Below are 26673 nucleotides of genomic sequence, written 5' to 3'. Positions count from 1 at the left end.
TAGTTAGAACTGAGACATTTTCAAAACTTCCGAACCAGTAACTGAAAGGAAACAAAACGAGAAAGCAGTAGAAGAAGGAGGGCAAGTACGAGGGTGGAGTGTGGGAGGGTAAGATAAAAGGTAACTGGCGCTATGTTTAAGATCTCCCAACTCTGGGAAAGCGATAGAGAGCGAGTTGCGCCCAAGAATTCCACGACATTGAGGGAAGGCGGAGAAAATAAAGCTCTCGCGAACTCTGAGAGCCTTTAAGGTCGAGTCGGAGTAGAAGATCCCGCGATGTTATGACTAAACCAACGCGATTTAGCCAGGCCAAAGTAACGGTAGGAATAAAAGGGTTGTTAGTGGTGCGGGCAGAGAAGGAAGACGCACGAGTACGAGTTACGTGCTGACGTAAAGTCGAAGTTGATATATTACGGCAGTGGCCGGGTGTACTTCAGAGAGCTTTTAGTTCTCTGAGAGCGCGGGTTTTCTGAGACCGTGGACTTACGGTGGGAAACTCCGAGTTCTCGGTTTTCTTCAGGCATGAGTCATGTGGCGGTGGAAAATACGCTCGGGCTGGACCAGCAGGTAAGTCGAAATATGCCTTCCAAAGCTGTGTGAACCTTCTAACGTGACTTGTGGCGCAGTACTAACTAGCCATCCTCATTTTGGTAGTGTGATGTGTGGTTGGGCTTGTGGACAGACCGGGAAAGAAACCAATAAACCGTGTAGAGGTGCAGTACAGAACATAAAGAGGTAACAATAATGGTAGTAGTTACTTGGTCAGAGGTATTGTGTTCCGGCCGCGCTCAATGGCGGCTTTTGTACGTGTTGGCGCTATTGTATATACGCGCATGTGCGGGTTTGGCTGACTGGTTGGAAATCCGTTTAAGAGGACCATTTTTTTTTTTTCCCCTGAGGGCTTTGGTTGTCCCTGGATGCCATTGATTTTGGCCCAGAGGTGCTGTTGGTGTATGAAGGGAGAGTTGGTTGTAGCTACAGAATGGGAAATATGGATGGAAAGAGGACGAAGGACGGGCCTGCTTTCACGATAATGGCGGCGGTCTCCTTTGTTCGGGCTGTTTGGCAGTGCCACGTTGCACCTTGCTAAGAGAACGCCGAGACCAGCGAAATGTGGGCCGACAACTGACTTAAGTCAACGAAACTGTCTTGTTTCCTTTTGGGGGCTCTTGTCCCAAGACTATCGCAGCGCGCTGCTGCGGGTGGTGAGGTCGTGCTTCCGGAGTGGAAAGTTTTGTGACGCAGAAGAGCCGGAAAGGATATTGGGGAAGGAAGGGAAGAATGGCCGCCGCGGGCTTTCCTTGACGGGTATTTGGAAAAAATGGAAAGTGGACGCCGGCCGGTAACCACTTGGGAGGTTAGAGATCTGGAATTGAGTTTACCTAATTCAGAGAATCCATGAATGACCACTTAGCCAAGCATCGTGGGCTTGTGGTCTAAGAGATTGTGTTTTGTACCTTCATAGGCTAGTGATTGGAGTTTGGTGTGCATCCTGGGAAAAATACTCGAAAAGTGATTTGTTAAAGTTACAACTTTGTTGCAGCTGAAAAGAAAGAGATTTAAATAGCTCAGTAGCACTTGTCTTTAAAGGAAACTACCTTGGTTGGCAATGCGGAAGAGTAATCATGATTTTGAAAGGTTCCTTTTCCGTGGCAGGAAGTCTTCGTTTTATTACTGCTGTAGTCTTCCCAAAGAAACTTCATTGACTCCTTCGGACTCTTAAGTAAACATTTGCCTCGTCGTCTTCCCCGTTTAAATACAGGGAAATAATTAGGGCATAAAGATTCTCACAAGTATCGGCGACTTACTGAGTTCTGAAATAAACTTTACTTAACCTCACTTAGGGTATTTTCTTAGTATATATATTTTTAAAGATTTTATTTATTCATGAGAGACGCAGATGCGCAGAGGGAGAAGCAGGCTCCCTGCCTGATAAGGGACTTGATCCCGATCCCGGAAAAACAAAATTTGGGGGGTGAATCCAGTTAAACTTTTGATAAACTGTACTCTCTGGGTCATTAGGCCTGGCAGAGTTGTGATTTAATATCTTAATTGATGGTGTGTATGATTGGTAATAATTTGGACTTTTAATGCAGTGTGCAAATGTTGCTGTATAGCTTTTCCCCCTCCCCCAAACAGGTAACCTTGCACTTTGGTTTTTTTGCTTCTGTAATTTCTACTTGTTCTACTTTGACATGTAACTATTTGTACTTGAAAGTAGTTCTGGATTGATTATTAAACATGGTAAAGCAAAGTAACCTTTTTTTCTATGGCGCTAAAATCTATGGAAGAGGGAACAATTGTCAGATGTTTCATTGAGATTAAGGAAAGTCTTTTTTGGATGCTGTGCTGCTTATGCTTAGTAGCATTGTAAAAACTTCTCTGAATTTGTATGCTGTCTAGAATGGGGGAAGTAAATACTGCCTTCAGTGTGACGAGCTTTAAATATGGAATGGTAAATGGCACAGTACTCACCATGGTGGTAGGTGGTGCTGTTGCTGATTAGTAATTTATCCAGATTAAAAACAGCACAGTATTCAGAGATAAACTAATTTTTAAATTTCCTAATATTTTGCAGGTAGATTTTTAGGTTTAAAGTAATACAAAATCAGAAGCCAGCTGTTTCTGAAAAATTGGTAGTAATTAGTTTGGCAATTAAAGAGCATTTTGATATGGAAAATTGTTACAGGGAAAACGTGTTTGGGATGAGTATGTTTGAATCATCTAACTGGTTATGCTCCTGGCATCTGGGTCTTGCACACTTTAAAGGCATTCTTAAAGCCATGTGAGGCAAACAGGGCAGCAGCTACCTAGGAGAAGCTGCTGTTCCTCTTTTGGGGTGTTATCTGTGTTTGATTTTTTTTCCCCCAGTGCTATAATGTGTCATCATGTGAGGTTGTCGATATCTTTCTTCTAGTTTGCTGGTCTAGACCTGAACTCTTCTGATAATCAAAGTGGAGGAGGAAGTACAGCAAGCAGTAAGTAAAAATATATATATACATTTTTTTTTTTACAAGAATTGGTATTAGAACTTCTTGTTTCTTGTGATTACTAATTTTAAGTGGTACTTATTTTTGCCAATATATATTTATTTATATATAAATATTTGAGTATTTTAACAGTATAATAAAAGAGGCTGGTTAGTTCTTTTTGAGTGGAAACACCATTTGAAAGAAAGGCAGTGTCATAGTTAAATTTTTTGTTGTTGTTTATTTAAGATTGTATGTATTTGTGAGAGAGCACCAGTGGGGAAAGGGGAGCAGAAGAGGGGGAAGCAGATTCCCACTGAGCGGGGAGCTCAGTGTGGGGCTTGAACTCCAGACCAGTCATGTTTTTAGAAAACTTAATTATATGCAGTATGGATTTCTGAAGCATGAAGGAGATGGGATAGTCATCCTCTTGTAAACTGACATGAACTGTGTTAACCTAATAAGGGATCTTGTACATTTTGTGTTATAGCTAGTACTACAAATGTTTCATGATGAACCTGAGACATCAGAGTAGAAACAGGCTCTGTTGCTTCTTGGGACATAGTGAGAATTTAAATTGTTCTCCATGTTAAATTGAAAATAAGTTCAGTTTTTAATTTTATTTATTTTTTAAAGAAGTTATTTATTCATAAGAGACACAGAGAAAGGCAGAGGGAGAAGCAGGCTCCCTGTAAGGATCCCAATTTGGGACTTGATCCAGGGACCCCGGGATCACACCCTGAGCTGAAGGCTGATGCTTAACACTGAGCCACCCAGGCATTCCAAGTTTAGTTTTTTAAAGAATGTTTTGTGTGGGTTTTGTTTTAATTTTTAATTTTTTTGAAACTTTTTAGAGGCTGACCCTTTATTATTTGGCAGCACATCTTGCTTGGAACCATGTTTCCAAGAAAGCAGTGGGTACACTTTGTTTCTTTAAGTATAGTTAACATATATGGGACACCTGGGTGGCTGTGGGGGTCGTGATCTCCTCCAGTGCTGGGATCAAGTCCTACCCACATCAGATCAGGCTCCCTGCATGGAGAGGCTACTTCTCCCTCTGCTTATGTCTCTGTCTCTTTCTCTCTCTCTCTGTCTCATGAACAAAATTTTTAAAAGTCTTTTAAAAGTATACTTAATACATATTAAATCTTATTATATGTATATTATAAGGTATAATTAATATACTTTGGAACTCTTCTTTCAATCCAGAAGTTAAAATATTGGTTAAAATTTGGATATTAACTCCGATTTTCCTTTGTAGGTTAAGTGCTTTTATTTCTTAGATACAGGTTGGCTGGTAACTTAGTGTTCTGCCAATTCCTTGTTGGAATCTTTTGGCTTTCAGACTTATTAAACTGTTTACTCTTGTGTTTTCTTTCTCTCCATCGCTTTTTTTGGTTGTTCTAGCATAAGATTTGTATTAAGCAATTACCCATTTTTAGATTGTCTTTTTCTAATTGTAAAATAACTTCGAGAATATGTTTAAAAGTTTTTTTTCTAGGATCAGTGTTTTAATAGATACTTTTGTAAAAAGATAATGTTTTGGAGGAAATTGGAGGAAATGATAGGTTTTTTTTTTTTTTTTAATTTTTATTTATTTATGATAGTTACAGAGAGAGAGAGAGGGAGGCAGAGACACAGGCAGAGGGAGAAGCAGGCTCCATGCACCGGGAGCCCGATGTGGGATTCGATCCCGGGTCTCCAGGATCGCGCCCTAGGCCAAAGGCAGGCACGAAACCGCTGCGCCACCCAGGGATCCCAAATGATAGGTTTTTAATTTTATATTTCTCTCTTAGAAGGGCGCTACATACCTCCTCACCTAAGGAACAGAGAAGCCTCTAAAGGTAGGTGACTGGCAACTTTGTATCCAACTTAGGTGTTTAGAGGTTATTCAAAAGTAGGGAAAATGGAGTAACTCTAGGAAGTGTAGTATTTATATTTCTTCTCTGGGTTTCTGTTTTTAACAGAGTAACTCTAAGAAGTGTAGTATTTATTTTCTTCTCTGAGTTTCTGTTTTCATAACATCCTACCTTAGAAAAGATGTCTGATGTGTAATGGATTTTTTTCTTTTGACCAATATTGAGCCTAAAGTTTCAATACTCTAGTGCTTTATCTGTTTATGAGTACTGACAGCATGATTTCAGTATGAAAATCATTGTGGTGGTGGGGTGCTATTTTGTAAAACTATGTGAAGGGCAATGAAATCTCCTTGAAATGGTGCCACAGTGAAACTGAAAATCTACAATTGAAGGATTACAACCCTGGATATACTGAGTGGGTTGGAGAGATGGTTGGATTTCGTTTTTTTGCCAGAACTGCTTCATGTTGAAAGATTTTGTGTGAAATGTTACTAAAACAACTTTTTAGGACTTTTACATAAGTTTTTAATGTAGAGTAATAGATTATTAAGACACTGTTGGAATGATGGTATGAGTGTTGTATATTATATTCACCATTGTGGTAATCTGAAATTTTCAAGAGAGAAAAAAGGTCAAGAAAAGCCAAGAGGAAAGAAGATGGTGGATAAATGAGGCAGGTATTTGGGGAGGAGGAAAATAAACTGTAATTTGTGTGCTGGGTACGTACCTTACACATAGTCTTGTTTATATAAACTGTAATATGTAACTATACTGTAAGTAAACATAGCTTATGTAAGAAATGGGTATTTCTCAGAATGTATGTGACTAAAATTGCAACGAAGGTTTACTAAATGTTTCAAAGCAGTGACTGTGTAGAAATTAGGAAATATTAGAATAAAAACCTTGTTTACTGACAGTCAACCGTAAAGTAGAGGGAAAGTAATCGCTTTTTATACAATAATTTCTAATGGAAGAGAGAACTTAGGTTAGTAAAAATTGTATTTGTTGGTGAGGTCAGTTCTCGAAGTCTTGATTTGTTTCTCTAGTATTTTGATGTAAGTAATTCCACAGATACTTGTTTCCAGAAGAATGAAATAAAAGGGAGGCTGTGTCTATGAAGATCTTATTTGAAGGAAATGAATAATGTAAAAGTATTGTTAACTTTTTATAAAACTTTTTTTGCAAGGATTCTATGATAAAGACAGTTCAGGGTGGAGTTGTAGTAAAGATAAGGATGTCTACAGCAGTTTTGGGTCCCGAGATTCAAGAGGAAAGCCCAATTACTTCAGTGATCGTGGAAGTGGACCAAGGGGAAGGTAAATTCTTTTTCTCCCTTCCCGTCCCTTCCCCTCCCTTCCCTTCCCTTGAGACACACAGAGAGAGAGGCCTAGGTAGAGGGAGAAGCAGACTTCATGCAGGGATTCTGATGTGGGACTCAATCCTGGAACTCCTGGGCAGAAGGCAGGTGCTAAACCACTGAGCCCACCCAGGTGTCCTGAGGTAAATTATTTCTTAGTTTGCAAGGGTTAAACACCCTTACAAATCAGCTTTAGGAATCAGCTTACATTGATATGATCTCATTCTTTGTACTTTCTTGATCTTAATCTACAGTTTGTTTTCCATCATCCTGTAATATAATCTTGAGCAAAGTTTTGGTTTATTAATTATTGGCTCTAAAAGATTTTTTCTAAATTTAATCCATTAAACAAATTACATACAATAAACTTTTCCCTCTTCCTTGCTCAACACCACCCCAGAGGTGGTAGAGGGGAAAAGGAGGGAAGTCAAATTGCATGCAGTTGAGAATATGCTATCTGATATTATTGTTTTGGAGAGAGAGGCAGAGACACAGGCAGAGGGAGAATCAGGCTCCATGCAGGGAGCCCAACGCAGGACTCAATCCTGGGTCTCCAGGATCACGCCTTGAGCCGATGGTGGGCAGTAAACCACTGAGCCACCCTGGCTACCCTGTTATCAGTATTTTAATTAAATTATTTATCGCATAAATACTCTGGCAGTTTAAATTTATGATTACACAGGTATGAATTGATCACCACAACTTTGTGTAATTAATGTAGTATTGCCTTTTATTTTTGAGATTTATTTATTAAAAAGCATGTGCCCACACAAGCATAGGGAGAGGGAGGGAGAAGGCTCCCTGAGATCATGACTGAGCTACAATTGACTGAGCCACTGAGGCGCACCCCTAGGTTATCCGTTTCAAAATGAAAATGTGAAATACAGGGCAGCTGGGTGTCTCAGTGGTTGAGTGTCTGTCTTTGGCTCAGGTCATGATCTTGGGGTTCTGGGATTGAGTTCCACATCAGGCTCCTCACAGAGAGTCTACTTTTCCCTCTGCTTATGTCTCTGCCTCTCTGTGTCTCTCATGAATAAGTAAAATCTTTAAAAAATAAAAAACCTTGAACCAGGATCCAATCAAGTCATACTCCCATTCCTGATCCACAGAGATTGTGAGATCATGTTTAAGAAAAAAACAAAAGAAAATGTGAAATAGGGGATCCCTGGGTGGCGCAGCGGTTTGGCGCCTGCCTTTGGCCCAGGTGCGCGATCCTGGAGACCTGGGATCGAATCCCACATCGGGCTCCCGGTGTATGGAGCCTGCTTCTCCCTCTGTCTGTGTCTCTGCCCCTCTCTCTCTCTCACTGTGTGCTTATCATAAATAAAATAAAATTTTAAAAAAAAAAGAAAATGTGAAATACATTACTGGATAGAAATGTTAGGAAACTTAATTTTTAGAGGATGACTGGTGGCTCAGTTAAGCATCTGCCTTTGGCTTGTGTCCTGATCCCAGGGTCCCAGAATTGAGCCCCACCTTGAGCTCTCTGTTCAATGGAGACTCTGCTTCTCCCACTGCCCCCACCCCATTTTGTGCTCTTTCTCTCTCTCTCAAATAAGATCTTTAAAAAGAAAACTTAATTTTTAGCATATGAGAGTTGATGAAGCTGTATAATTGTAAACAAGGTAGGGGATCCCTGGGTGGCGCAGCGGTTTGGCGCCTGCCTTTGGCCCAGGGCGCGATCCTGGAGACCCGGGATCGAATCCCACATTGGGCTCCCGGTGCATGGAGCCTGCTTCTCCCTCTGCCTCTCTCTCTCTCTCTCTATCATAAATACAAAATTTTTTATTTATTTTTTTTTATTTTTTTTAAATTTTTATTTATTTATGATAGTCACAGAGAGAGAGAGAGGCAGAGACACAGGCAGAGGGAGAAGCAGGCTCCATGCACCAGGAGCCCGACGTGGGATTCGATCCCGGGTCTCCAGGATCGCGCCCTGGGCCAAAGGCAGGCGCCAAAACCGCTGCGCCACCCAGGGATCCCAATAAATAAAAAATTTTAAAAATATTAAAAAAAATTGTAAACAAGGTAAAGATGAATAGGAGTTTTAAACTGAAGATACATAAATTATACATAACACTTAGAGGGCCTTATTTCATAAATGAGATAGCCAGTGTTGAATCACTGAAGTCTTGAAAAGGTACTTAATGAAAGGTACTTAGGACCAAATAATCAGCTAGTACACATGTATGTATCTAGAGAGATTATTATATTGGCTAAATGACCTAAACAGATCAGTTCCTTTTACTGTTCAGGTTTGATGATCGAGGACGGAATGACTACGATGGTATAGGCAGTCGTGGTGACAGGACTGGCTTTGGCAAATATGAACGCAGTGGACACAGTCGTTGGTGTGACAAATCAGATGAAGATGATTGGTCAAAACCACTTCCACCAAGTGAACGATTGGAGCAGTAAGTTTTTGAAATGTGTGTTGACTGATGTAAAACTTACTACTTAGTATAACATGTAATAATCATTTGATTTTTAGGGAACTCTTTTCTGGAGGAAACACTGGAATAAACTTTGAGAAATATGATGATATACCAGTAGAGGCAACTGGCAATAACTGTCCTCCACATATTGAAAGTGTAAGTTGCTTTTGTTTGACGTTTTAACAGTTCTTTGTTACCACTTAAAAACTTCATTAGATTATAAAGAAAGGAGAGTCTGAGACTTTATATTACCATTATGACCAGTGCTGAAACAAAATGTCAAACATAAGGAATCCAAAATTAATCTAATATTAGACCCAGGAGTCTTATTTTCTTAAAAACACGATGATACTTTTAACCTCAAATTATAGCAAATTTGGTTTGTAGTCACAAACCACAAAAGTAGATATTTGGGGGTGGTTTTATTGTCATATTAGTACAAAACAGAAATTGTAACAGCTAAGGCATTTCTAGTTTTATGTGTATTTTACTTAATATTTGATAGTTCAGCGATGTTGAGATGGGAGAAATTATCATGGGGAACATTGAGCTTACTCGTTACACTCGTCCAACTCCAGTGCAGAAACATGCCATTCCTATTATCAAAGAAAAAAGAGACTTGATGGCTTGTGCCCAAACAGGTAAGCTGATCAATAGAGAATTAAAGTTAATATCTCAGCAGGCTAGTACTTTGTATTATTGAAGGCCTGAGTCCTGTGTTTAGCCTGATTTTAACTTAGGTAAAGATTAGTTGGTGATGTGTTGGGGGTTTTTTGTACCTTGTACCTTTGTATCCTTTGGATATGAGGACATATCCAATATGTCCATAAGGACATCTTGGGAAAATCTCCAGCAAATTGTCAGCCTGGTATTACTACAACAGGGAAAAATTATGAATGAAGAAAGGAAATTTAAGTCATCCATAATACACTTTTCTTCAGGGATTTCATCTTTTATATTAACTGTGACCTTAGGTTAAATCCAGGGTCTTTTTTTTTTTTTTTTTTTTTTTTTAAGATTTTTATTGAAACAATACCACAGCTTTATTCTGCACAGGTAAAGTAGTGTATAAAGCCCTTTACTGTTAAACTCTGAAATTGTTTTACATTCCAATTGTATGGAGCATAAAAAAGTGTAGGAAAAAAAAAATGATGCCATGGAAGAGGCAAAGTGGCTGTGTTTTCATTTGGATTAAAATATAGAGTACTGTCTTATTAAAAATGCATTACAGAATTCACTTGGCATTCTTTATTTGGCTGTATAAATACAAATTTACCATCTTTTCAATGAAAAAATATATACCGTATTTTCTAAAACTTTGGGCATAAAGTAAATTTTTCTTTCACTAATGAGGAATTTGGAACACTGTTTTAACCAGGGTCTGGAAAAACTGCAGCATTTCTGTTGCCCATCTTAAGTCAGATTTATACAGATGGTCCAGGCGAGGCTTTGAAGGCTGTGAAGGTAAAGATTGATTTCCTTCTAAAATAAGTTGTTGGCATAGAAAAAGCTTCATAAATATAAGTTGAGACCTTCCTTTTAAACAATGGCAAATATGTTTTATTTCAGTTCCTTTGAGTGTTTTATTATATCTCATGAAAATGTATTTTTGATGTAATTTTTAATTATACAGGGAATTTTGCTGTAGAGTTGTTTTAAGAGAAAAAAAGAATTCTGGGTCTTTGAGTTTAATTTGTAAATTATACTCATTTCTTAGGAAAATGGAAGATACGGACGCCGCAAACAATATCCTATCTCCCTAGTTCTAGCCCCAACAAGAGAATTGGCTGTACAGATTTATGAGGAAGCCAGAAAAGTAAGTGTGCATTTTACTGATTATTGCCATTCTCATTGATTGTAGGGATGTTTTTATGAAAATCTGATTAAATTATTTGCTTATAGTTTTCATACCGGTCTAGAGTTCGTCCTTGTGTGGTTTATGGTGGTGCTGATATTGGTCAGCAGATTCGAGACTTAGAACGTGGGTGTCATTTGTTAGTTGCCACTCCAGGACGTCTAGTGGATATGATGGAAAGAGGAAAAATTGGATTAGACTTCTGCAAGTAAGTGTTAAATTTTTTTAAAGATTTTATTTATTTATTCATGAGACACATAGAGACAGGCAGAGGGAGAAGCAGGCTCCATGCACCGGGAGCCCAATGTGGGATTCGATCCCAGGTCTCCAGGATCACGCCCTGGGCCAAAGGCAGGCACTAAACCGCTGCGCCACCCAGGGATCCCTGTAGTATGATTTAATAAGATTATCTTTAGATTAAAAAGGAATTTCAGTAATTTAACTTACATGTAATTTTGGAAAATCACAGTTAACCTGTATGATTCATTGTTTGGGACAGTGTCAGATAGTTACATGATTGTGTTTCACAAGTGTTATATCCTTTGGCTTGCATGTAAGAAGGAATATTACACGATTTTAGTTAAGTCATTTCCTCATAAAATTCTAAAATGATTTTGTTTTCATAATAGATACCTAGTGTTGGATGAAGCAGATAGGATGCTGGATATGGGGTTTGAACCTCAGATACGACGTATAGTTGAACAAGATACCATGCCACCGAAGGGTATTCGTCACACTATGATGTTTAGTGCTACTTTTCCTAAGGAAATACAGGTATGGTTTTATGTAAAATTTTTTTTAGGACATTTGTGTTTTTTGATCATTTAAAACATTTAGAGAATAAGTTTTTTTCCCTTTTTCAGATGCTTGCTCGTGATTTCTTGGATGAATATATCTTTCTGGCTGTAGGCAGAGTTGGCTCCACCTCTGAGAACATCACACAAAAAGTAGTTTGGGTGGAAGAATCAGACAAACGGTCATTTCTTCTTGACCTCTTAAATGCAACAGGTAAAGTTAATAGTATAGTAAGACTCTTGTCTGCTCTGTTCAGCTCCTTCTCTTCTTTTGCTCACCTGCCTGAGTGATTAAAGCTGATTATAATTACCTCTGTATTTGCTTAATGAGTGCAAAAAGAACTAAGCCATTTAATACTTAGATCAGGCAGTGATGCTGAGTTGTTAATACTACCATATATGTAATATTTCAGGGAAGGATTCACTGACTTTAGTGTTTGTGGAGACCAAAAAGGGTGCTGATTCTCTGGAGGATTTCTTATACCATGAAGGATATGCTTGTACCAGTATCCATGGTGACCGATCACAGAGAGATAGAGAAGAGGCCCTTCACCAGTTCCGCTCAGGAAGAAGCCCTATTCTAGTGGCTACTGCTGTGCGTATATTTTTATTTTTTAGTTAAGTGTGTTTGAATATTGCCTTTTTAAAAATAATCATTAAAGAAACCTGTTTTTCAGGTGGCAGCCAGAGGACTAGATATTTCAAATGTGAAACATGTTATCAATTTTGATTTGCCAAGTGATATCGAGGAATATGTACATCGGATTGGTCGTACAGGACGTGTAGGAAACCTTGGTAAAGTGTTAGTTGTTTGGTGGTTTATCACAGGATCTGAAATACTAGAATTATTTTTAAGGAAAAGCTGACATCTGTTATTTAACTAAAAATCACTGTTTAAATCTCTAATATGATTACATCACAAGTGATAAACCCGTTTTTTGTTTTATTTAACTATTCTACATATGAAAGAAGAATGAACTGTTTTATGGAAACCTGTTTTATGTCCTTTTTTCTTAACTCTTGTAGGCCTTGCCACCTCATTCTTTAATGAAAGAAACATAAATATTACGAAGGATTTGTTGGATCTTCTTGTTGAAGCTAAACAAGAAGTGCCATCTTGGTTAGAAAACATGGCTTATGAACACCACTATAAGGGTAACAGTCGTGGACGATCTAAGAGGTACAGATTGTTTTGAGCCTTCATTATTATTATTCGCTTTGGACAGGAAATTGTCCAACAGGAGTTAACTAAACACTGTCACTAGTTACATGCCTGTGGCAAGGGATAAGAGAAATGGTGACAGCAAAGGCATTTGGGTGGCACAGTCAGTTACATATCTCCCTTTGGCTCAGGTCATGATCCCAGAATCCTGGGATTGAGTCCCACATTGGGCTCCCTGCTTAGTGGGGAGTCTGCTCCTCCCTTTCCCTGTGCCCCTCCCTGGTACCTATTAATGTCAACTGAGTTGGAAAATCAGAAATTGAAGTTTGGAAAATTAGGGCAGCTCCGGTGGCTCAGCAGTTTAGTGCCGCCTTCAGCCCAGGGTATGATTGGTATGATTCTGGAGACCTGGGATCAAGTCCCATGTCAGGCTCCCTGCATGGAGCCTACTTCTTCCTCTGCCTATGTCTCTGCCTCTCTCTGTCTGTCTCCCCCTCCCTCTCTCTTCTCTCCTTTGTGTGTCTCATGAATAAATAAAATCTTAAAAAAAAAAAAAGATTGGAAAATTAAGGCATAGGAATTGTCCATTTAATGGACTTGGAAACACAAACTATCTAAAATGTTTTTCCTTTTAATAGTAGATTCAGTGGAGGATTTGGTGCCAGAGATTATCGACAAAGTAGTGGCTCAAGCAGTTCTAGCTTTAGCAGTAGTCGTGCAAGCAACAGCCGTAGTGGTGGAGGTGGTCACAGCAGCAGCAGAGGATTTGGTGGAGGTAATACCTTTTGTATTTTAGTGCTTTTTACTTTTTTCTTAAACCATAATTCATCGGAGAAATTTTATTTCCAAAGAATACAAAATCCAGTACTATGAATTTTTTTAATTAGGTTTTTATCAGAGAAAGAAGAGGCAAATGGCTAAACTAATTTCTGTTTTCAAACATTTTTTGATAGGTGGTTATGGAGGCTTCTACAGTAGTGATGGATATGGAGGAAATTACAACTCCCAGGGGGTTGACTGGTGGGGCAACTGAATCTGCTGTGCGACAAAGCCACCCTTAAGTTAATATGGAAACCACATGTAACTTAGCCAGACTGTATTTTATAGCTTCAAGACCTTGCAGTACATTTTACCAGCTGGTGATTCTCCTGAAAATTCAAGGGAGCTTCAAAGTCACAAGAAGAAAGAAACAATCAACAATCTTATTCACAAGTTGGTTTGAAGACTTAATTGCTGTAGTTTGGATTAACTCCCCTCCTGCTTATTCTCACCCCAAACTGCATTTATAATTTTGTGACTGAGGATCATTTGTTTGTTAATGTACTGTGACTTTAACTTTAGACAACTTATTATTTTGATGTCCTGTTGGCTCAGTAATGCTCAAGATACCAATTGTTTTGAAAAAATAAATTTCCTGAACTTGGGCTAAAATCAAACCTTGGCACACAGGTGTGATACAACTTAACAGGAATCATCAATTCATCTGTAGATATTAATATGGGGAAAAAATCTTAGGCAGTAACCTACGCTAGAACTTTTTGGTACTTGCAGACTGGGGAGAAGAACATCTTAAGGCAGAGTTAGTTTCAAAGGTAGCAGATGATAGTTAAGTTAAAGTTCTGACTTGCTCACTCTATCCTGGATAGGCACTTAGAATCTTGTAGTTCTTAAATAAGCCATTCCAGTTAAGATGAGGTGGCATGTATGAATACATTCACATATTTTGCAAAGCTTTCTTTGAAGTTAATGCAAATAAAACAGCAATTTGTCTTTTAATGTTTAGGTTATTAATTTTAAGCTAAGTAAATGTGGGCATACTATTACAGGAAAAGTTCTAAAGGTTTGAAAACAAAAGAATTTGAAGGAGATTTCAACTAACTGGATTCTTTTAATGCCTGCCATGAATAAACTTGAAATGGTCGGATGGCTGACCATAGCAGTGACCAGTCTTTATGGGCCTGGTTGGGTTTTGGTCTTTAAAACATGCTAGTGTTGATGTTTTTTGGTCAAGAGGTTATGAGCAGGAGGAATTATGCAGCAGGCTTTATTTTAATGTAGATTCACATTACTCTTTAAGCTGCATTGAAATGTTTAAATGGCTTACACTTGTAGACTTTGTAGATCAGTAAAACAAACTGAAATCCTTGAGATCACACAGGTTGGAAATATGTACTAAACTGCATAAAATGTTATTTCTATATACTGCAGTTTTAGTCTATTTTAGTTGCATAGGTTTCCATTATATTTATAGTCTATGATAAATTTGGCCAAAGATGATTGTCCACCACTAAAAATGCCTCTTCTACTTGAATTCTGTGCTTATTTTATGGCCAGAATGCAGTGAACTTTAAAAACTAATCTTTGTGATGGCATAAGCAGGCAAAAATTTTCTTAAGTGCAATAGATTTTCAAGAATATTGTGCCTTGTTCTAAAAACCATTAAGTAGGTGCACTTGACAGTATTGAGGTCATTTGTTATGGTGCTATTTCAATTAGAATAGGTTTAGACTCTTGTACATTTTGCCCATGACTTTTTACAAAGTACTTATTTTATTGCATATTCAAAGAATTTTATATATATGTCTGTGTGCGTGTCCTTAAACTTCCAATCTTATTTTGTCTCTTGGAGATTGTTGAATGCAGCTTGTTAAGAAATAGATTCTAAAATTTTATTTGGGACCATGGAGTGATAGTTGAGTAGAAACTATTTGCACAGGACAGATTTTAGATACTTTTTGCTGCTAGTTTGTGTGATATTTATTGAACATTTTCACAAATATTTATTTTTGTAAGCCTAAAGTGAATTCTTTGAAAGTTTAAAGAAACTTGACCAAAAGACAGTTATAGAAACACTGGCACTTGAATGTTGAATGTCATCATATGTGAAATAATATATTTCGGGGTAGTGTGAGCTTTTAATGTTAAGTTCTATTAAAAAATTGAGTCAAATTAAACAGACCGGCATTGGTGATGTAGCTAGCTATAATTTTCAGACAAAGTTTAAGACAAAATTGGCAACTTGAAATTAAAACATGCCAAGGTTTTGATAACACTTGTCTTAAAATATTAATGAAACACTTCTGAATACTGATAATGAAGTGTCCACATTCTCAAAGGTTCTGTGAATTTTGTTTTAGTTACTTGTTTAGTTTTAAGTGACTGTCTGGCATATTTGCAATCTTCAAACATGTGGTTATCTTTGTGTATTGCCATAATTAGTGACTTTTATATTCAGTTTTATCAGTCAGCAATATTCTCTTTTAAGAATGGATTTAAAGTTGAATATAGACCTTGAACCTCAAGTCACCACTGTAAGTTAGTAATTGCTTATTGTATTAGTTTTAGATGCTAGCACTGCATGTGCTGTGTTTATTCTGATTTTACTAAAATAAAAAAGTTGAACACCATCTTTGCTGTCAGTTGTGGCTTAATCTGAGATGTGGAAATGAAATTTTACTGTCAACCTGGAGGATTGAAAAATCATTTCTTGGTTAACTACCAAAGCTATTTGTGAAATGCCTCTCTTGAAGTGCACAATATGTCTAAATATTTGAATAAATGAGGAAGGTGGTGGAATATTGGAGTATGGAGAAGCAGGATTTTTATAATCACAAAAACAAAAGGCCATAAAGAACATTTATTTTACTGACTTACTTTGAGAATCAAGAATAAATTGGGGAGCAACTGGCTTGCTCAGTCTAAAGCATGCAACTTGATCTCCAGGTTGTGAGTTCAAGCTCCACATTGGGTACAGAAATAAATTCAAAAATATGTTGGAACAGGTAATAATAAAGATGGCTTAGGTTTCAACCATCATGCAGGCAGCCACTACAAATTAACAGATGATGTAAAAACCAAACAACTTTAACATGTTAATATTACAGTAGATATTATGAAATTGATGTTTTTAAGACAGTCAACCTCAATTTTTTTATGTTCCTTTGGAACAAATCTGTCACTACAGGGTAAGCACTATCCTGACTTCTAACAGTGTAAATTGACTATTGTCTGGTCTTAAATTTTCTGTAAATACATTATACAATTTTTTATATTTAGCAAAAATATAAAAATATTTTTTATATTTAGCAAAAATATAAAAATATTTTTTATATTTAGAGGGAGCCTGCTTCTCCCTCTGCCTATGTCTCTGCCTCTGTGACTTTGTGTCTGATGAATAAATAGATTAAAATCTTTTTTTTTTTTTTTTTTTTAAGATTTATTCATTTATTTATGAGAGAGAGGCAGAGACCCAGGAGGAGAGAGATGCAGGCTCCATGCCGGGAGCCTGACGTGGGACTCCGTCCCGGGACTCCAGGATTGCGCCTTGGGCCAAAGGCAGGTACTAAACCACTGAGCCACCCAGGGATCCCAAATAGATTAAAATCATAAAAAGGAAGGCAGTGTGTGGCTTTTTAGAAAGTAAAGGATCAGAAATTAAGATGAGTTTTTATTACTGAGATCTGGAAAAGATAATGGGGTGTCCCTAGGTGGCTCAGTCAGTTCAGTGTCTGTCTTCAACTCAAGTCATGATCTCTCAGGGTCTTGGGACCCTACTGGGTTATCTGCTCAGCAGGAAGTGTGCCTCTGCCTCTGCCTGCCACTCTCCCTGCTTGTCCTCTCTCATTGTTTCTCAAATTAATAAAATCTGAGGTGACATGATGGAAAAAAAGATGACAAGATAGACATGCTTAAATATTAAACATCGATTTAAAATTTTTCATTCATAGAAATGAATGCACATCTGAGATCAAAATATGTAATTCTGCGGGGGGAAAAAAGCTTGCAGTACTTGAGAATTAGGAGTCTTTGATGTGAATGGCTACTTATTCTCAACAAATCTATACAGATGGGACTCCAAAAGTGAAAGTTTCTGGAAATTTGGCTGCTCAGTGTGTACACACTCATGTTGACCTTCACTCTATCACTGGGGCTTTGTAATAAGCCAGAGAAAAGGAAAGGCTATGTCTCTAACCCACTTCATAAGGAAACTTCAGAATAAGGCTACTAGGGGGGTAGACATAGCCATCTTATGTTGATACAAGTTACTGTGACAATACTATGTGTAGGTAAAACAAAACAGTTCCAGTTGCTTGAAACTGACCTGAGTAATACTCAGAGCCTGTGATTGGTCTCCATATGCAGCAAAACCTGACATGTTGGGTAGTAAGGCAATTTAACTTTTTTTTTCTTTTTTTTTTTTTAAGATTTTATTTACTTATGAGAGACACAAAGAGAGAGGCAGAGACACAGGCAAAGGGAAAAGCAGGCTCTATGCAGGGAGCCTGATGTGGGACTCGATCCCGGGTCTTCAGGATCAGACCCTGGGCTGAAGGCAGGTGCTAAACCACTGAGCCACCCGGGCTGCCCTAACCTTTCATTTTTTGCACAGTTGTACATGTGTGACTTTCTAGAATAGTAAGTTTATTATTTTTTTTATTATTTTTTAAATATTTTATTTATTCATGAGAGACACAGGGAGGCAGGCAAAGAGACAGGCAGAGGGAGCAGGTTCCATGCAGGAAGCCAGACGTGGGACTCAATCCTGGGGCCCCACACTTGTACCTTGGGTTGAAGTCAGCGCTAAACTGCTGAGCCACTTGGTCTGCCCTAGAATAGTAAGGTGAGAACTTAGAAATCATGTTGCCTTCTGGTATGAAGGGCACATTTCCTTTCCTCCATATACAGAAATAATACATATCTCTAGGCCAAAATCAGGTAAGTTTACTGCTCATAAAAGACTTAGATTCTTGGGATCCCTGGGTGGCACAGCGGTTTGGCGCCTGCCTTTGGCCCAGGGCGCAATCCTGGAGACCAGGGATTGAATCCCACGTCGGGCTCCCGGTGCATGGAGCCTGCTTCTCCCTCTGCCTGTGTCTCTGCCTCTCTCTCTCTCTCTCTCTGTGATTGTCATAAATAAAAAAAAATTTTTTTAATTAAAAAAAAAAAGACTTCGATTCTCTAACTACAGGGTTTTCACTATCTGATGCAAGACCAACTGGTTTTGTATGTGCATCCAGGTGAACCAGATTAACTTAATCTTGACAGTAGGGCAAAATCGTAAGAGTGTGGAAACTAATGCTTAGTTTCTAACAAACTTCTGGATAGCAGTTGAGTTGTTGGAGCTTTCGAAATAATACAACACCAGCAGGCTAAAGGATTCATCTGGTCTTGCTGTTAATCATTTTCCAGGTAATTAGGTAATGGCAAATTTACATGGTTTTTTTTTTTGTACTCGGCACATTCATTTCTTGTTCATTGTGGGCTTAAATGCTGATTGCTGCCAAGCCCCATCTTAATGGTGATTGGCCAATTATAATTACCAAGACTGGAGGTACCTGGCACATTTGAAAGAATATGCAATGCTTTGTCTTGGGGTTTTTGTTTTTTGTTTTTTTTAAAGTTTTATTATTCATGAGAGACACAAGAAGCAAAGACACATGTAGAGGGAGAAGCAGGTGCCCTTTGGGGAGCCCAATGTGGGATTCAATCCCAGGACCCAGGATCATGACATGAGCCAAAGACAGATAGATGCTCAATCATTGAGTTACTCAAGTGTCCCTGTCTTGGGGTTTTGAGTTCAAACCCCATGTGGGGAGCAAAGCATGATTAAAATCTGGAGAAAAAGGGCAGCCTGGGTGGCTCAGTGGTTTAGCGCCGCCTTCAGCCCAGGGTGTGTGATCCTGGAGTCCCGGGATGGAGTCCCACGTCGGGCTCCCTGCATGGAGCCTGCTTCTTCCTCTGCCTCTCTCTCTCTCTCTCTCTCTCTCTGTGCGTCTCATGAATAAATAAATAAAATCTTTTTAAAAGATCTGGAAAAAAAATAGAGGCATCTGAGTGGCTCAGTTGCTTAAGTGTCCCGATCTTAATCTCAGGTGTGGTCTTGATTTTACGGTAATGACTTCAAGCACACTGGGGCCATATGGAGTCTACTTAAAAAAATCAGAAAATGCATAAAAGTGTTTTTTTTGGGGGGGTGGGGGGGAACAACCCAGGTGGCTCAGCAGTTGAGCATCTGCCTTTGGCTCAGGACGTGATACCGGATTCCCAGGATTGAATCCCACATCAGGCTCCCTGCATGGAGCCTGCTTCTCCTTCTGCCTGTGTCTCTGCCCCTCTCTCTCTGTGTCTCATGAATAAATAAAATCTTTTAAAGAAAAAAAAATTTTTAGAGAATATTCAGCGACAACCATCTATGGATCTCAAATCTTTCTGTATTGTCTTGTGATCAGTAGGCTCTCTTGGATCATAGGGCAAATTTATTACTGGCCCAAAAAAGAAAGATTCTGTCTAGATTCACCTACATTCAAATCAAAGGACTAATTTGCTTGCAGTACATTATAAAATAGTGCCAAAACTTGGCACTCCGTAATTGTAATGTGTACTAAATGCTTGTATAGTATCTATTGGGGATGGTCCATGTTGCCCATGCTAAGACTTGGGGACAAGAAGAACTACCATAAACATGAATCTGCTGTTGTTTTGTGCGTAATAAAACAATTGTGGGGCAGCCCCGGTGGTGCAGCGGTTTAGCGCTGCCTGCAGCCCAGGTTATAATCCTGGATACCCAGGATCGAGTCCCACGTCGGGCTCCCTGCATGGAGCCTGCTTTTCCCTCTGTCTGTGTCTCTGCCTCTCTCTGTGTGTGTCTCATGAATAAATAAATAAAATCTTTAAAAAAAAAATAAAATAAAATAAAACAATTATGTTTGTGATTCACATATGGTAATATGTAATATTATTACATTAGTTTCATTCTGGCATGTGATTAGTTACTTGGAAACGGATTGATGCCTTTAGATATTTTGTGTTTTTTGAGCAATGATAGGCAAGGAGTACCCCCAACTCATCCCAGATATTGTGTAGTTTTCTGCCATGGCTTGATTGAACAACCACTATTCCCAGATATGTCCAAGAATGCTGACTACTGTGAAACTATGAAGAACTTGAGGTTTCAACCTTCATACAAATTTACTAGCTTTTTACAGTTTCGTGAATGCTGGCAGATGAGAGACCATATACTTAAAAAAAAAGAAAAAAATTAACAGCATCTGGATGGCACCGTTAAGTGCCCAACTCCTGCTTTCAAACCACGTCAAAATCTTAGGGAGGTGAGATCAAGCCCCTGCCTCAGCTCTGTGCTGTACATGGAGTCTGCTTGAGATTCTCTCTCCCTCTCCCTCTGACTTTCCCTCTTGTACTCTCTTTCTTTCAAATAAATTAAATATTAAAAGAAAATTTAAGGGACGCATGAGTGGCTCAGCAGTTGAGCATCTGCTTTCGGCTCAGGACGTGGTCCCAGAGTTCTGGAATCAAGTCCTGCATTGGGCTCCTGAATGGAGCCTGCTTCTCCCTCTGCCTAAATCTCTGCCTCTCCGTGTCTCTTGTGAATAAATAAATAAATAAAACCTTAAAATTTTTTTTTTAAAAATTTGGAAAAACGGTAGACAAAAGAAACTTCTTTTTCCATGCATTTATTTCTATTAATTTTAATTCCTCCTGTTCTATTAAGAAATGATTTATAACACTGTGTTAGTGTTAAGTATACAGTGTAATGATTTGATATGATTTATGTATTGCAAAATAATTACTATAACAAGTTGTTAATTCATCTCACACAGTCATAAATTTTGAAGTGTGATGTTTATTTTTATCTTTTGATTTTTTAAAAGATTTTATTTATCTATTCATGAGAGACACAGAAAGAGAGGTAGAAACGTAGGCAGAGGGAGAAGGAGGCTCCACATAGGGAGCCAGATGTGAGACTTGACCCTGGGACAGCAGGATCACACTATGAACCAAAGGCAGATGATTAACTGCTGAGCTACCCAGGCGTCCCTATGTGTGATAAATTTAAAGAAAGAAAATTTGAGATCTTTCTTTTTCTTTTCCTTCTTTTTCTTTTCTTTTTTTTTTTTAAGATGTTATTTATTTATTCATGAGAGACACAGAGAGGCAAAGACACAGAAAGAGGCAGGAGCCTGATGCAGGACTCAATCCTGGAATTTCAGGCTCATATCCTGAGCCAAAGGCAGACGCTCAACCACTGAGCCATCCAGGTGCCCCCCACCTCTTTTTTAATTGGCTGCATGCCCAGCATGGACCGAATGTAAAGCCCAATGTGGGGCACTTGAACTCAAATTCTCAACTCTGAAATCAAGAATTGAGCTGAGATCAAGAGTTGGATATTTAACCTACTGACACCCTAGAAATTTTGAGGTTCTTGATACAAAAAACACAGAAAATATAAGAAACTCAGAAATTCCTTAGCATCAGAAATATGAAGGTTACGCCAGCGAACATCAAAATTAAATTGTTCAAAACTATTAAGTATCCAGAGAAATTGAAAATAGACACATCCTTTATACTGAGGAAGAAAGGCAAGTTTGTTTAAGTAATCTCTACACCCAACATGGGACTTGAACTCACAACCCCACAATCAAGAGTTGCTTGCATAAGTGACTGGGCCAGCCAGGTGCTGCCAGATTGATTATATATAATGTAAGTAAATAACAAAGTGTAACAACTTTAAAAAAACTGAGGCAGAGGGCAGCCCCGGTGGCAGTGGCACAGCAGTTTGGCGCCGCCTGCAGCCCGGGGGTGTGATCCTGGAGACCCGGGATCAAGTCCCGCATCGGGCTTCCTGCGTGGAGCCTCTGCCTGTGTCTCTGCCTCTCTCTCGCTTCTGAATCAATAAATAAATAAATCTTAAAAAAAAAAAAAAAAAAAAAAAAACTGAGGCAGGACACCTGGGTGGTTCAGTTGGTTAAATGTCTGCCTTCAGCTCAGGTTATGATCACAGAGTCCTGGGATCAAGTCCTGCATCAGGGAGCCTGCTTTTACCTCTCCCTCTGTCTGCTGCTACCTCTACTTGTGCTCACTCTTGCTCTTTCTATCAAATAAATTAAACCTTAAAAATAGATATTTAGGATGTTTCCCTTCACATAAATTTTAAAAAATTGTATGAAAAAAAAAGTGTGTGAAGGGTGCTTGGTGGCTCATTTGGTTGAGTATATGACTTTTGATCTCAGCTCAGGTCTTTTTTTTTTAAGAATAAAAAAATTTTTTTTTAATTTATTCATGATAGAGAGAGAGAAAAAGAGAGAGAGAGAGAGAGGCAGAGACACAGGCAGAGGGAGAAGCAGGCTCCATGCTGGGAGCCCGACGCGGGACTCGGTCCCGGGACTCCAGGATCGCGCCCTGGGCAGGCGCTAAACGGCTGAGCCACCCAGGGATCCCCTCAGCTCAGGTCTTGATCTTAGCTTCATGAGATAGAGCCCTGTGTTGGGTTCCATACTGTTTGTGGAGCCTACTTAAAAATAAAAATGGAAGGGATGCCTGGGTGGTTTAGTCAATTAAGTGTTCTAATGTTTGATTTCTGTTCAGGTCATGATTCCAGGTTTATGAAATCAAGCCCCATGTCTTGCTCCACACTCAATGAAGAGTCTGCTTAAGACTCTCTCTCCCTCCTTCTCCTGCTCTCCTTCTTACTCTCAAATAAATAAAATCTTAGAAACCAAAAATAAAAAAAAAAAACAAAGAAAACAATAGCATGTGAGATTTATAACATGTATCAGTGTGTTATACCTCCACATTGAACATTTCCTTCTTGGTTTGATTTTGAGCTTGCCAGCTTTTGGGTGGGGTTGGGACCAGATGTCAGGTGGAGTCTTCCACAGTTGCGAAATATACACCCAAGTTTCAACACTTTGGAGAATCAAAAGGACCGTTTCCATGAATCTCATTTTTGCAAAAATCATCAAAGTAAAACAGTAAGGGTTATAAACAAGACTTAAACATGCTGTTTGTTGAAGATCTGATGAGAGTATATTAGATAAGGTAATGAAATTGTTTCTGTGGTATATGATTTTAAGGAAATAACTGGAATTAACAATACCATATGAGTCCATATCAGATCTCTAAGAATTTCATGCAATTCATAGAACATTCATATTAATGACATACATTCATAAAATTGTAAGATGAGGAGGTTAACCAGCTTTCTTATATGATAATGCTTAATAATGTAACGAAAAAACCCTAATTAGTTTAATATTTACTAGGTCAGAAATTTGGGATCCCTGGGTGGCGCAGCGGTTTGGCGCCTGCCTTTGGCCCAGGGCGCGATCCTGGAGACCTGGGATCAAATCCCACATCAGGCTCCCAGTGCATGGAGCCTGCTTCTCCCTCTGCCTGTGTCGCTGCCTCTCTCTCTCTCTCTCTCTCTCTGTGACTATCATAAATAAAAAAATAAAATAAAATAACATAAAAAGAAACAAATTATTTGAGATTCTCCAGAGACCTTCTGAAAAATGTTATTTAACTTAGAGAACTTGTAAAACATTATAAGGTTTATTTTCTTATTGATTTTACTTATTTATTCATGAGAGACACACAGAGAGTCAGAGACACAGGCAGAGGGACAAGCAGGCTCCATGCAGGGAGCTCGATGTGCCATTCGATCCCAGACCCCAGGATCACAACCTAGGCTGAAGGCAGGCAGTAAATCACTGAGCCACCCAGGGATCCCTCATTAAAATGTTTAAAGAAAGGTTTATCTAAATAAGATCACAGATCACTATGAAATAATACTTAACTTATCTATTTGGGGTTTTTACGATTTTTTTTCTTTTAAGATTTTATTTATTCATGAGAGACAGAGAGAGAGAGGTAGAGACACAGGCAGAGGGAGAAGCAGGCTCCATGCAGGGAGCCCGAGGTGGGACTCCAGGGTCAGGCCCTGGGCTGCAGGCAGCACTAAACCGCTGAGCCACCTTAACTATCTATTTGATTAAAGTGACAGTGAGACAATGTTAAGAGCAAGTACAAAGACTAACACAGTTGAACAAAAATTAGCACTTTTATTATTTTTTTAAATGACTTTCTTTTTTCTTCTTTTTTAAAAGATTTTATTTATTTATTCATGAGACGCACATGGGGGAGAGGCACGGGGCGGGGCGGGGGGACAGAGGCAGAGACACAGGCAGAGGGAAAAGCAGGCTCCATGCAGGGAGCCGGACGTGGGACTTGATTGAGTCCTATGTTGGGCTCTCCATTCAGCAGGGAGCCTGCTTCTCTTTCTCCCTCTGCCTGCAGCTCCCCTTGCCGGTGCTCTCTCTGTCTGTATGTCAGATAAGTAAATAAAATCTTAAAAAAAAAAAAAAAAAGATTCAAAGTCCTAATAAAGACAACGTAATGCACATTAAATAATTTTGGTGAAACATAAAATGTTTAGTATCCAGGCAGATTATTTTGCTTTCCAGATTAAAAACAAAAATGGGATGCCTGGGTAGCTCAGCAGCTGAACATTTGCCTTTAGCCCAGGTGTGATCCTGGAGTCCCGGGATCAAGTCCCACATCGGGCTCCCTGCATGGAGTCTGCTTCTCCCTCTGCCTGTGTCTGTGCCTCTCTCTCTCTCTCTGTCTCTGTGTCTCTCATGAATAAATAAATAAAGTCTTTTTAAAAATAAATAAAATAGGGATCTCTGGGTGGCGCAGCGGTTTGGCGCCTGCCTTTGGCCCAGGGCGCGATCCTGGAGACCCGGGATCGAGTCCCACGTCGGGCTCTTGGTGTATGGAGTCTGCTTCTCCCTCTGCCTATGTCTCTGCCTCTCTCTCTCTCTCTCTCTGTGACTATCATAAATAAATAAATTAAAAAATTAAAAATAAATAAATAAATAAAATCTTAAAAAACGAAGACTTTCACAAAATTAGTAAGAGCAGATCAAAAGTCTAAGAAAATTGTATCCTTCACCCAGGGGTACCTGGGTGGCTCAGCAGTTAAGAATTCTCCTTTGGCTCAGTGCATGATCCCAGATTCCTGGGATTGAGTCCTGTATCTAGCTCCTTGCATGGAACCTGCTTCTCTTCCCTCTGCCTATGTCTGTGCCTCCCTTTTTGTGTGTGTCTCTCATGAATAAAGAAATAAAAAAACATTAAAAAAAAAAGAGGGAAAAACATATTCTAACTTTGTATATCAGTGTGCTTTGTTATTAATATTTATTCAGTGTGTTTGTTTGTTTCTTTATTTTGAGAGAAGAAGAAATAGTGGGAGGCCAGAGGGGGAAGGAGAAAGAAACTCAAGCAGTTGTCACTGAATAGGGAGCTTGATGTGAAGCACAATCTCAGGACAGAGATGAAGACCTGAGCCAAAATGGAGTCAGACAGTCAACTGACTGAATCATTCAGTTGCCCCTCCAGAAAAAATTTTAATATCCATTCAGTTTTTTGTTGTCTTGTTCTCCATTCTGAAATAAGCAGTGTTATTTAGGAAAATTAGTTTCATTTCACTTAAATTCCTTTTTTTTTTTTTTTTAAAGATTTTATGTATTTATTCATGAGAGACACAGAGAGAGACAGAGACAGAGACACAGGCAGAGGGAGAAGCAGGCTCCATGCAAGGAGCCCGATGTGGGACTCGATCCTGGATCTCCAGGATCATACCCCAGGCTGCAGGCGGCGCTAAACCGCTGTGCCACCGGGGCTGCCCCATTTCACTTAAATTCCTAATTATTGCAATGCATCTTCGTTTCTCAGACTTTTCTTCTTTTTTTTTTTGGTCAGACTTTTCATATGTAAAACAAATTCTATTCCCGTTGCATACAGATGTTTCCCTCATTATTCGTATTAGTTTTAATTGCTATATTAGAATATATAAGCCTCAATTTTATATTAGAATATATAAGAATATTTATATATATATTAGAATATTTAAGCCTCAAGTTTAATTTCTTTTCTTTTTTTTTTTTTAAGATTTTATTTGGGCAGCCCTGGTGGCTTAGCGGTTTAGCGCTGCCTTCAGCCCAGAGCCTGATCCTGGAGACCCAGGATAGAATCCCATGTCAGTCTCCCTGCATGGAGCCTGCTCCTCCCTCTGCCTGTGTCTCTGCCTCTCTCTCTGTCTCTCTCTGTCTCATGAATAAATACATAAAATCTTGAGCCTGATGTGGGACTCGATCCAGGGTCTCCAGGATCATGTTCTGGGCTGCAAGCAGGCGCTAAACTGCTGCGCCACCGGGGCTGCCCTCAAATTTAATTTCTAATGGAAATCAAGAAATAAGCTATTGTGAACTCTCTGGCAAATTTATGAATATATTTCATAATTTCTTAGAAGCATACACATCTAGAAATATAGGATGTGCTGTTATTTTATAGAGGGTATTTTCATATTTAAAATGAGACCCATTCAATTAAGTATCTACTCAGATCATAATCTCGGCTCAGATCATAATCTCATCGTTCTGAT

The 26673-nt window shown here is 38.9% G+C and overlaps 1 protein-coding gene across 3 annotated transcripts; it reads left to right on the top strand.

Annotated features, from left to right (window-relative positions):
• Positions 1–295: 295 nt before the first annotated feature.
• On the top strand, positions 296–15838 carry LOC140629030 (ATP-dependent RNA helicase DDX3X-like). Of its 3 annotated transcripts, none has more exons than XM_072818429.1 (17): positions 296–567; positions 2918–2978; positions 4766–4813; positions 6015–6144; positions 8441–8599; positions 8677–8776; positions 9126–9261; positions 9999–10084; positions 10338–10436; positions 10523–10683; positions 11105–11249; positions 11339–11483; positions 11683–11864; positions 11947–12064; positions 12296–12449; positions 13073–13206; positions 13385–15838. In XM_072818429.1, the coding sequence occupies exons 1-17, from the start codon at positions 523–525 to the stop codon at positions 13462–13464; spliced, it is 1983 nt and encodes a 660-aa protein (XP_072674530.1). In that variant the 5' UTR covers positions 296–522; the 3' UTR covers positions 13465–15838. The 3 variants fall into 3 exon arrangements, with proteins under 3 accessions (XP_072674530.1, XP_072674529.1, XP_072674531.1); XM_072818428.1 differs by having other exon boundaries at positions 13070–13206; XM_072818430.1 differs by lacking the exon at positions 296–567 and adding an exon at positions 897–1357 and having other exon boundaries at positions 13070–13206.
• Positions 15839–26673: the final 10835 nt, after the last annotated feature.

The sequence above is a fragment of the Canis lupus genome, chromosome Y, assembly GCF_048164855.1.
Source record: "Canis lupus baileyi chromosome Y, mCanLup2.hap1, whole genome shotgun sequence".
In the NCBI taxonomy this organism is placed as follows: Eukaryota; Metazoa; Chordata; class Mammalia; order Carnivora; family Canidae; genus Canis; species Canis lupus.
The sequence above is the reverse complement of the archived record's forward strand: the minus strand, read 5'-3'. Positions and strand labels throughout refer to the sequence as shown.

Excerpts from the sequence above, each read along its gene's own strand:
- LOC140629030 (XM_072818428.1), top strand. The coding sequence starts at position 523 with ATGAGTCATGTGGCGGTGGAAAATACGCTCGGGCTGGACCAGCAG. Across the intron at positions 8,777-9,125 it reads GTCCTCCACATATTGAAAGT|TTCAGCGATGTTGAGATGGG; the intron begins GTAAGTTGCTTT and ends AATATTTGATAG. Across the intron at positions 12,450-13,069 it reads AGTCGTGGACGATCTAAGAG|TAGATTCAGTGGAGGATTTG; the intron begins GTACAGATTGTT and ends TCCTTTTAATAG.